Genomic DNA, 12,101 nt, shown 5'->3' on the forward strand with positions numbered 1-12,101 from the left:
GGGAAAGAAGTTTCTGTAAGTGGTCTACTTGTGGTTTTCTTGGTGGACAAATGGTGACTGTGCCAAAAGCTATAAGAACAGACTACTTGCTATTAGGCTGGTTATAAATTTTGTCCGAGCCTGGTTTTGATTAACCCGTTCGCTCAGGGTGTGTGTTTTTCCTGTGTGGGATTGTTACCAGCTGTCTCTACATAATGTATGTCTTGTCTTGGAAAAGAAATGAGTATAGTTGTTTTGGCTTGTTGTTATTGTTTAGACTTTAATGAAAACAATAAAGATACACCTGGGTATGCACTGCTCTCCTCATCTCTTCCCTACCCACCATCCCTGCCCCTGCCCTGCCCTCATTCTTTAAAGGCATCTCAAATGTATCAGGCAAATTGCTTTCAACATTTCTGGTTACCTTGACCAAAATTGTTTAATTCTTTTCTTTCTAGGTATCTAGCTGTGTTATTCAGTATTTAATTGCTTTCAGTTATTCTCGTTGCCATGACAATTTGGAATGATAGCATTGAACTTTTTTTTTTTTTTTTTTTGACTCATAGAGTATGTTGGCTACTTTCCAGGAGAGAAAACAAAACAAAACAAGACAAAACTTGCTTATGTAAAATTTGTCTGTAGATTTTAATCCTTAGGCACTGTTATTTTCGTATTCGTGTTTCCTATCTGATTGATGGTTTCCTTTTTCTTAAAATATATGTTCAAAGGGAGTTTGAAGACTGCTTCCCCATTACATTTTTAAAAACTGATTGTGTAACTATTTTAATGTTATATTATTTCTTTTTTCCCTTAGATTTCAACAAGAAAAACTTAAGCTTCGTTGGATACCCACATCCACGAAAAGTTCTAAGGTAAAGTGGCCTTCGCTCAAGGAATCTTAACTTTTGAAGATTTGTGGTACCTTTCACAATTATTCTGTTAAGGGTCAGCTTGTGGACTGGAGGTTAAGGCAGCTGGATCCCACATGGCAGACCATGCGGTTCAAGTTTCGGCCCCAGCAGCCTGAGAAACTTGGGTGCCCAATATCCTGACAGAATGGAGAAATGGAAGAGAAGGGATTGTGGTGTGACCATGCCCCATGGGTGGTGCCTTCTCACTTTCCCTTCTTGCACCTGCCTGTAAGCTTGGGATGTCCTTTTGTAATCTGTCCAAATGAGAGAGCTTTTTATTTTTTTTAGAAAGGGTTCAGCCTGTCCTCTTCCCTCTGTCTTACCCTCCATTCCTTTCTTCTACCCATCCTTCCTTCCTTCCTTCCCACCCCCCCTCCCTTTCTCCATCCACGCATCTTCCCACACATCCGTCTGTCCATGTGAGTTCTCAGTGGCTGGTTTTGACCCTCTCTCTCCTAACCTCTCTGCTCTTCCACTTCCCTTGGCCGTCAGATGTTCTGGGTCCTGATTCGATTTGCCTAATGTGCTAAAACTGCACAGGATATCGTCACTGAGATAAGACAACTGAAAAGCAGACGCCTATGGGAAATGAGGTACCCGTAGCTCAGTGCTTCCTAACAGATCACAGACCGAACCGGGCTTGGTATTTTCGAGTAGCGCCACAAATGTCATCCCCTAAGCGCTCGGCTGGAAGGACCCACCCCGACCTGCCCTTCATCCCACTCAGATGTACTTGTTCCCCACGTGTGAGACATTGTTCCTTTACCGAAGAGGGTTTTCTGATGGTCTCAGGAACATCGGAATAAGCGGTGTCTGTTCATCTCTGCACTTGAAAAGGTAGGGCTGGTCTTGTGAGCACCCCAGGGAGCACACACCCCAGACAGTCAGACGTGTCTAAGCATGAGGTGGATTAGAGCGGTGACTCGGGACATCCATGCATGACATCATGAATACAGGGCCTGACACACCTGCATTTCTCATCTCCGCCAGGCTTCTCGTGTAACCGGAAGTTTATTTCCTAGCATGTCCCTAGCAGGCTGGCTTTATTGTAATGGAGCTAAAAAGTGCCCAAGGGGGAAAAGAAAAAAGAAAAGGAAGGGGAGGGAAGCAGGAGGCACTGCTTATCCAAGGACACAGAAAAGCATGAATTTGAAAGTCAGACATCTCAGAGGACGGTGGTTCACAGGGACACCTGTCCTGAGCTTGTGGTGTCCTCTCATGTAGGTACCTGTTCAGATTTCCGCCCACTTGCCACGGTGTTAAGGGTGGCATGGGCCGAGCCCCCGGAGCCCGCCTGCTGAAATCCAGTGCAGAGGTACCAGCTACGAGAGAGAAGCAGGTGGGCTTGGGGGTTCAGCTCCCAAATCCTGTCACTGGAATATCACTATTGCAGGGATCTTCACACTGTGGGCGCTGCGTGGGGGTTGCCTTCGGGGTCCATGCCACCCTGTGAAAGACAGAAGATGGGACTGCAGAGTCCTGCTGGCCCTTTGGTAAATCCCTCTTTGTTGCTCCTGCTAGGCATTTAAGTAGGTTAGTGGGACACATTTAAAAAAAGATTTTCCTGGAAGCAGGGGCAATGTCTTTTAGATCATTGGAGACTGGAATGTTGGTGTCTTTTGCAAACTCGTCAAAAGCTATTGTCTGTCTTCTCACTGCCTCTAAGTGTAGGATGTCCTTTTGTAATATGTCCATCAAGTAAGGGAGTTTTTTTTTTTTATTTTTTATTTTTAGAAAGAGTTCAGTCTATCTCTCCTCCCCCTCTCTCTCCCTCCATTTCTTTCTTTTTATTTTAAGAATTATTTCTTTAATTTTATTCATTCATCATTATTTTTAATTTGACCAGAGAGTAAGAATGTATGAAAGCAAGCTGCCAGGTCCAGGACTCAAACCATTGTCAGCTTTGTGGAAGTCCAGTGCCTTAACTGGCATGCCACCAGCCAGCCCCCTTCCATTCCATTCTTTCATTCATCTTTGAGAGGCAACGAGGATGGAAGATAGGGATATGAAAAATGTTGTTATTAACAGTGAATGCTGGGAACCAGCAGTTAACATAATGGCTATGTCACTGGACTCCCAAGTAGTCAACCGCAGTTCGCGTCCCAGACCCACTGGCTTAAAACTCACGCCAGGCACGTGTGCGTGCATGCCCAAGATCCCGCGAGGAGAATGGAGGAGAAGGGATTGCGGCGTGACCATCCCCTCTGGGGGGTGATTTCTCGCTTTCTGTCTCTATGTCTCTCTCTGTCTGTCTGGCGAGCGCACGCGCCCTATAGCAAAAAAAAAAAAACCTCTCCAAAAAAAAAAAAAAAGAGTGAATGCTGAGGCCAGCCCCATAGCCTGATGATCAAGGGAACCCATCCCCCATCGCTGACTGCGGTTTGAATCCCATCCTCAGTGCTTGAAAAGCATGCTTGGCCATAGGCATGTAAGCCCATAATCCCAACAGGAGAGAGAACTGGAGAAGAGACTGCAGTGTGGCCACTCCCCATTGCGGGGTGCTGTTACGCTCTCTCTCTCTGCCTCTCTCTGCCTACCATTTGCACCCCCTGGCAATTAAAAATCAAAGCAAGTGGGGCCAGTCTATGGTGTGGTGGTTTAGGTGCTAGATTTCCACATGGCCAACCACAGAATGAGTCTTGAGCCTGATGGCTTGAAAATCTTACCAGGCACATGTGCATGCAAAATCTTGAGAAGAGGGAACCAGCAGTTGGCGTAATGGCTATGTTGCTGGACTCCCATGTAGCCAACCACGGTTCAAGTCCCGGACCCAGTGGCTTAAACTCATACCAGGTGCTGCACGTGCATGTGTTCCCAAGATCCTAAGAGGAGAACCAAGGAGAAGAGATTGCAGCATGGCCATTCCCCCAGGGGATGATTTCTTGCTTTCTGTCTCTGTCTCTCTCTGGCAAGTGCATGTACCCTATGGCAAAAACCTAAAGAAAACAAACAAAAGTGAGCACTGTTTCAGAAAAGACCAGGGTAGTTGGATAAAAACTACATAAGGGGAACCAGCAGATGGCTAAAGGGCTACGTCACTGGACTCCCACATAGCTGACCATGGTTCAAGTCCCAAACCCAGTGGCTTCAAGCTCACACCAGGTACACGTGCATGTATGCCCAAAATCCCAAGAAGAGAGTGGAGGAAAAGGGATTGCAGCATGCCCACCCCCCCGGGGGTTGATTTCTTGTTTTATATCTATCTCTCTCTGTCTCTCCAGTGAGCACACATGCCTGATAGCAAAAAATCTCTCTAAAAGATTAAAAAAAAAAAAAAAAAACTACAGAAAGTGTTTCTTACTATTAGAAAGTTTTAAATTTTAAATTAAAAAATATTAAATCTGTAACATTTGGTTTCATACTGAAATGCAGGCTCATACTTGTGGCTGAACTGTGCAACAGGCCAAGACCTACAAAGCTTGCTCCTGCAGAGACCCCTGGTCCTGGAGTGGTACTTGCTGAGGCAGGGGGGTACTTGCTGAGGCAGGGCTAGATCCAGTGTGTAGGCTTGGGGCCTTGCAGTCCCAGTCCCAAGCGTTAGGAGAGAGCTCTTCTTGGCACCTTGGAGGACTCCGAATAAAAGAGGGGGCAATGGAAGGGCTCTTGGGAAGTTTGTGTCTCCTAAGCCATTAAACAATCAGAAGTCACCCCCAATAAGTGGTCAGAATTTGTTTCTTTCTTTTTAAGAAAGTATTTATTTACTTGTCAGACAGACAGCATCCCTAATAGGGTTTCAACGCTGCAGTCTACCCCCTAGCCTCAGCCAGCCCCATCACAGGCACAGTTGTGCCCCGCGTGCTCAGGGAGGTCTCTGGATGAGAACCCTGAACCTCCTTGTGTGGGACTGCTTTGCAGAACATGGAGTTTTACCACTGTGTCACTGTCTGCCCTTGGAATTCTTGCCGGTACTTTCCTGTGTTTGGGTGCATCTTAGTGCTCCTGGGTACAGAAAGTCCAGGGGAGAGAGGTGTGACCTTTTTAAAAACCTGGTTTCTCCTATTGGTTTGAGGGGTCTCCCGGGAGTCACAGCTGGGGCCACCCTTGAGCCAGATCCACACTTTCCCACCCAGTTTGCTGTGCCTGATCTCCCTGCCACCCACCTCCACAGAGTCGTCAGTCACTTAGCCGGAGCAGGGGAGAGCAGCAGTAGAATGGGATGACATGTAAAGGGTGCCGTGTGGATTCCAGTAGCGTGTCCACTTCACAGCCGTACACTTTAAAAATAGACTAAGAATTGGATGTCCATCTGCAGAAAAATGAAATTGGACCCCTATTTCTCGCCATTACCTAGAATTAACTAGAAGTGGATCAAAGACTTAAATATTAAACCTCTAACCACAAAACTACTGGTAGAGAAAACTTTTCAAGACATTGAAAAAGGAAAAATTTCTTAAATAAGACCCCTAACCACAGACAAGTGTCCCTAAAATAGACATGTGGGATTATATCAATCTAAAAACCTTCCTCACAGCGAAGGAAACTGTAACTAGAGTGAAAGGATAACCCTTGGAACGGGAGAGAGTAATTTCAATTTTTTCTTCAGATAAGGGATTAATATATAGAATATATAAGGAACTCAAGCAGCTCACCCACTTTAAAAAAAAATAATCCAATTAAAAAATGGACAAATGAATTACAGACAGTTCTCCAGGACTTATTAATGACCAAAAGCCATACGAAAACATGTTCAAAGTATTTTGTCTTAAGAAAAATGCAAATTAAAACTACAATGAGATATTATTTAACCCCAGTTAGAATGGCTGAGATGAAAAAAATTAAGAATGACAAGGGTTGGCGAAGCTGTGGTGAAAAGGGAACTCTCTTACACTGTTGGTGAGAATGTAAATTAGTCTAATCTCTGTGGGAAACAATATGGAGATTTCTTAAAAACCTACAAATAGATCTTCCATATGACCAAGCAATCCCACTTCTTGGTTTTTACTCAAAAGACAAGAAAACACGCAAAATATGTGCACATTCATGTTTATTGCAGCATTTTTTAAACATTAATTGATTGATTGATTTGTCATGATTTTCAAGCTGCCCCATCTGAGACTCAAACCATGGTTGGCCACATGGGAATCCAGCACACTAATCACCGTGCCACCTGCTGGCTCCAATATTGCAGTATTATTTATAATTGTTAAAACATGGAACCAACCTAAGTGTCCAAAAACCGACAATTGGGTTGAAAAACCAGCATATATATACTTTGGAATAGTACACAGCTATAAGAAACAATGAGATTGTATTGTTTGACTCAAAATGGATAGATATAGAAGACTTAATGTTGAGCAAAGTGAACCAGACTTTGAAAGATACACATTGTATATCCCCACCTGATTTGTATTGAGTGTCTGCACTTGATGGCAGAGGTTGAGAGATTTGAAGATGTGGGGGTGAAGAGGATGGGTGTGGATACTACTAGTGACAATAAGGGGAGAAAGTATTTGGTAAAGAGTGGATGGTGGATGGTGGGTGCAAGAAAGATATATTTAGGGCAGTTACGAATTTTCAAGTGCAAGTAGTTTTTGAAGACTATAAATGATGAACTTAAATTTACAAGAGAAAAACAAATCAAAGCTTTTTTTTTTCTACTGCCTGGAAATAGTTTACAATAATATATATCTGTCATCAAAGAGCATGTTGTAAAAATATTCATTGTATGTAAATATGCTAATGTTTTCATGCATGTTTACAAAGTGAGCAAAGATAGAAGGAGTGATGTTTTCCCAATTATACACTATTTTAAAGATGAAAGACAGAATGAAAGGAAAAAAAAAGAGCCAGTGAAGGAGGGAAGAGAGGAAGGAGGGGTCTTATAACCAATGTTATCAAATATGTGCCCTTCTAACTGTTCTCAGTATTTGCAATGTCTTTTACCCCAGGTTATCACATCAACAGTTTAAATTATGGATGTAAAATGTTTCATGTGAATTGAAGTATACATTTGAAGTATTTTGTAGTAATCATTCACTAATCCAACTTAATACTTTTAAAGTATTTTAAAAATCAACAATATTAGGGACTAGCAGTTGGCATAATAGCTATATCTCTGGACTTGCATGTAGTCGACCATGGTTCAAGTCCCGGACCCAGTGGCTTAAAACTTATGCCAAGCGTGTGTGCGTGCGTGTCCAAGATCCTGAGACTCATGGGAGAATGGAGAAGAGATTGTGGCATGGCCATCCCCCCCTGGGGGGTGATTTCCCGCTTTCTGACTTTCTGTCTCTCTCTGTCTTTCTGGCAAGCACACGTGCCCTATAGAAAAAAAAAAAAGCAATATTAAAAAATGAAATTAAAATAAAAATATTTTAAAATCATAATTTGAAAAAAGATGTTTAAATATTGTGTAATACCTGTAACACGTGAAAAGAACAAATAGGCAAAGAACACGATACGTAAGAGGAAGAAACAGAGGTGTTTATATGAGTCTGGTACTGGTGTCTAGGGGTTCATCCCTTAGGCTAAACCCAGATGTAAGGAGGCTGGAGAGGGACCTCAGGTGGAAAGAACAGTGTTCAGAGTAAACCATGTTCAGAAGCTGGAGAGCTTTAACAGAACTTTGGCTTCCCCTGAGTCTCTGACAACTATGAAAACGCTGAGCTTTAGAGGGCCTGACACTCATTGTACCTTGTTTCGAGGAAGTCAGTGCACATGGAGCTGGGTGTCAGGTGATGATGTATGAATCCCACCCTGAAGACACTCAGTAACCTTTTGACCGTGCTTTAATTCAGGGCTAGTTTCTTAGTTTTCATTAGTGGCTTCATTAAGCTTTTCTCTTTTTTAAAGTTTTATTTATTTTTTCCATTAGCAAGAGGGACAGAGAGAGAGAGAGAGCCAGAGAAAGTCAGAAAGTAAGAGCCCCCAACAGGGTCTTGACACCAGGACCCACGACCAGGCTTCGCCAGACCCAGGTCATGGGCAGCTGTGTCCCAGGAACACTCAAGGAGATATCTGGACCCGAACTGGAAACCCTCCTGTGGGAGATTGCCTTGCTGAATGTTGCCTTTTACTACTGTACAAACCATCTGGCCCTGACCTTTTCGATAGACAGAAAGGGAGGGGAAAATAGAGACATACAGAGGGTTATTTTTGGAAATAGGAGGTGACCTTTGTACCCCAAGGTTAAAGACCTAAGAAGGTCAATATTTCAGAGGTTGCATTTTTTTTCTTTCCTCCATGAGCAATAGACAAAAGGACAGGCGCCTCCAACAGTCCCTATGCAGCGATCCACCCACAGCCCCAGCCCACCAGGATTAGGGCAAGCACGCACCCTGCAAGGAGATCTCGGGGCTCAACCCAGGACCTTCTCATGTGACCTGAGCATTGTGGAGTGTTAGGTTACTGCTCCAGCAACACAGCTGGCCAAGATAAAATTTACTATATAAATTAGGCACAGAAAGAGATTAAAGGCAGTAATAAAATAGAACAATTATAACAGTACACTCTACTAAAAACTATGTAGATGTGGTCTCTCACTCTCAAAATATCTTCTGTACATACTAGGCTCAGCTGTTTTCAGGCTGCAGTTGACTGCAGATACCTGAGCCTATGGAGAAAGGGGGGAGTGTCACTGTATTTATACCATCAGGAAATACTACAAGGCAGAACTTTCTTAGGGGCCAAGCAGACAGAGGCAGTTGTTAAACATTTTTACCAGTCACCACTAAGTAAGTCGTACTGTCGGGGATGTGGAGATAACCCAGACAAGACCTGGGATGCTTAGGATAGAGAAAGAGGACGAAGGAAGTGCTTGGTTAATTGCTCCTTTTCTCTCTCATTTTCCTTTATTCCACAACAAAATTTTATGGGCCTTTCCAACCTCTGGACCGTGCTTTGATGTCTTGGTTGCTTCAAGGCATCTGTTACTGTAACATCCTTTAATACTTGTGGGCAGCAGGGCCATCTAGACAAGTTGCTGGTTTTCTGAAGAAGAAATGGTGGCACAGAGAGGTTGAGTAATTAATCCACGCTTACACAGTTTACACTGTCTGGAAGAGATCGTCAGTTTGAACGTAGGCAGATGACTCCCAGCACTGTTTTCATCACCCTACGCAACACTAGAGAGAAAGATGGGGCAGGATGGCAGGAATTGGGGGGTGGGGGGAAGTCAGAAAGGAACTCCTAGCTCCAGGACTCGAACTGCAGTCAGCCATATGGGAGTCCACTGCCTCAACCACCACTCCACCTCCTGGCCCCCTAGTGTTTATGTTCTGCATTGGCTTTTTTTCCCTTAGCATCGTACATCTTAATTTAAACATAAATACTTTATTCATGAAATCATTTTTAGCTTTCAGAACGAGTTCTCACTTGACAATAAAGAACAACTTGCTCACCAGAAAAGAGGAATCGAAGCTAAGGTTTTAGCTGCACTTCCTAAAGGTAAGATTTTCCTTGATGGTGAACCAGCGTCTGGGCATACGCGTCCTGTGGTGGGGGTGTCTCTGAGGATGCCTCTCCCGTTACCCTCCAGCTCTGTCTCCTTTCCTCCCTTTCTTCATCCAAGAATTAGGTTCAATTAACGTACTCCAGCCCATCCAATCTTGGACACTCATGTGTATGCCCAGTGCGTACCAGGCTGAACAGGCTGGGGATGCAACACCCAACACCCCTGGCAGTGCTGAAGTCATTACCTAGGTGCAAAAAAAAAGAAAAGAAAAGAAAAGAAAAGAAAAGAAAAGAAAAGAAAAGAAAAGAAAAAAGAAATTCATAGTATTAACATAAATATAAATAATTGAAAAAAGAGCCTTGGCCATGGGATCTAGATTTCCTTGAGTAGTGCATTACCGCTGTCCCAAGGAGCCAGCCTCATCTTCTTGCAGGTGTAAACCTCACCTTTCTATTAGATCCTCAGGAGTCCTGATGCATTTTTGCATGGAAAACATAGAAAAATACATCATTACTTTCCTGATGACCCAATACTTGCCCTTTCCTTTCAATCTTCGGCACCCACAAGTTTTTTCTGGGGGCTGGGTAAGGAAGGAGAGAGCATAGAATCAACCCTGCCTCTTCTTTCTTCCTTTAACCTTCTCCTTCTGCCTATACCCCCAGTTCTTCTCTGTCCACCCACTCCCCCTTCCCCTACAGGCTGCTCCCCATGCCATGTGCTGCTCCCCAGTATTATGACTTCTACACTTAATATCTTGTAGCTCTGTACTGGGCTACAAGCAGCTGGCGTGACCTACACCATAATCTTTGTTCTTCTTCCTCAAGTAGGCACTTGCACATGTTTGACGCATAACTATTTCCAGTGCTAAAGGTGTGCATGCAATACATTTTTAAAATATTTTACCCTGCTATAAACCAGTCCCCTCCCTGTTTTGTCTGTGAAAAAGTTAAAAATTGCTTGGTCTTTTTTTCACCAACTGTAACTCTGGCACAAGGAATGATCATTTAGTACTGGCTCATAAACTGTCTCCATCCTAATCAAGCTTTGTAAACTTTTCCTTGAGAAGAAACAGGTTTGATGGAAGGGAAGATTTTCTCCCCTACTATGAAAGGGAAAACAAAAACAAAGAAAACAAAGATCAAACCCAAAATAAAGTAGACCAGAAGAAATACTCTTTTAATGGAAACTAAATCCAGGGACCAGCAGTTAGCATCACTGGGACTCCCATGTAGACGACCGCAGTTCGAGTCCCAGACCCGGTGGCTTAAAGCTCATGCTGGGCGCGTGTGCATGCGTGCCCAAGATCCCAAGAGGAGAATGGAGGAGAAGGGATTGCGGCGTGACCATCCCCTCTGGGGGGTGATTTCTCGCTTTCTGTCTCTCTGTCTCTCTCTGTTTGTCTGGCGAGCGCATGCGCCCTATGGCAAAAACCTCTCCCCCAAATAAAAGAAAAGAAAAGAAAAAAGAAACTAAATCCAGTTTGGAAGGCCCACTGACAAACTAGAATATCTCCCGAGGAGCTGAATGGGTAGCAGGGCCAGACATAGTCAGATGAGGCCTGTCATCGGGGACTTGACTGATGAAGAAATGTAAATGGGTACGTTACCATCCTCAAGTACTTGCAACACTATCAACTGAAATATAGGCGTGTTCCATGCTGCTCTGAAGGGCGAAAACAATGATGTGTGGGAGGAGATGAGATTTCATATGAAAAGGAAAATTCGCATAGTTCATGGTGCGTGGAAGTGAAATGGACTACCTCATGTCTCATGAGCTCTTGTTGCCACGTGTTCAACGAAGTTACATGATCACACTCAAGGTAAGATAGGGGCTGAAGAGCTGTACACATGGATGGGTGTGCACACCAGACAGGAAGTGAATGGGCCTTCCCATTTTTAGAACTTTTTTGAAAGACAAAGAAACTCAATGTAATCCGAGCCAAACTTAGTTTAAAAAAAATCTATGAAGTTGGGGCCAGCAGGTGGCATGGTGGTGAAAGCAGTGGGTTCCACATGGCCAACCAGAGTTTGAGTCCTGGATCAAGCAGCTTGAAAATCATGCTAGGCACATGTACAGCTTTCCCAAAACCCCGAGAGGGGAATGGAGAAGAGATTGCAGTGTGGCTATTTTTCGGCGGGGGGTAATTTCTTCTCTCTGTGTCTCTCTCCAGCGAGCATACACACACCTTATGGCAAAAACCTAAAAAAAAATAAAATAAAAACCTATGAAGTTGACCAAAGCAAACTATACAAATGAACAGATTAATTTTAGCAATAGCAGGTTAGGCAAAGTTTGAAATAGTCATGAATAGAAGTTTGTCTCTGTTCATTTAGAGGGTCCTGTCCCCACTTCTCTACTCCAGTCCTTTTCATGGTGACCAATATCATAGGTGATACTAGAATTAGGGAAATGAAAAACAGTATGAGATGCTAGGTTCTTTAAGGTTCAATAAAGAGTAATTTTATATATAATAAAATTGGAACATGCAAATTTATTAACCGATGTTACTAGAAAATTATTATAACTGATTATAAAAATGTAATTTTCACAAATCAAAGATGATCCTTTTTTAGAATTACTTATTTAATTTGTTGTTATTATTTATTTTTTAATTTGACCAGAGAGAGAAAGTGAGAAAGCAAACCATTAGGTCTAGGACTTGAACCAAAGTCAGCCATGTGGGAGTCCAGCGCCTTAACTACCATGGCACCTGCTAGCCCTTCAAAGATGGTAATTTTAAATATTAACAAATTTATGTTCCTCAAATACAAGGTCTTTTTTTTTTGAGAGGTTTTTTTTTTTTTTTTTTTTTGCTATAA

General features: G+C 43.1%; 1 protein-coding gene across 1 annotated transcript in view; it reads left to right on the forward strand.

Annotated features, from left to right (window-relative positions):
• Positions 1–804: 804 nt before the first annotated feature.
• The window catches only part of SVIL (supervillin), a gene marked incomplete at its 5' end in the record, with an annotated part of 127,309 nt that continues 116,012 nt past the window's right edge, over positions 805–12,101 (forward strand). The window contains 2 exon segments of the mRNA XM_027771045.1: positions 805–851; positions 9,184–9,275. Coding sequence (XP_027626846.1) covers positions 805–851; positions 9,184–9,275 — 139 coding nt within the window.

Source organism: Tupaia chinensis, unplaced genomic scaffold (assembly GCF_000334495.1).
Source record: "Tupaia chinensis unplaced genomic scaffold, TupChi_1.0 Scaffold000001_1, whole genome shotgun sequence".
Lineage (NCBI taxonomy): Eukaryota > Metazoa > Chordata > Mammalia > Scandentia > Tupaiidae > Tupaia > Tupaia belangeri.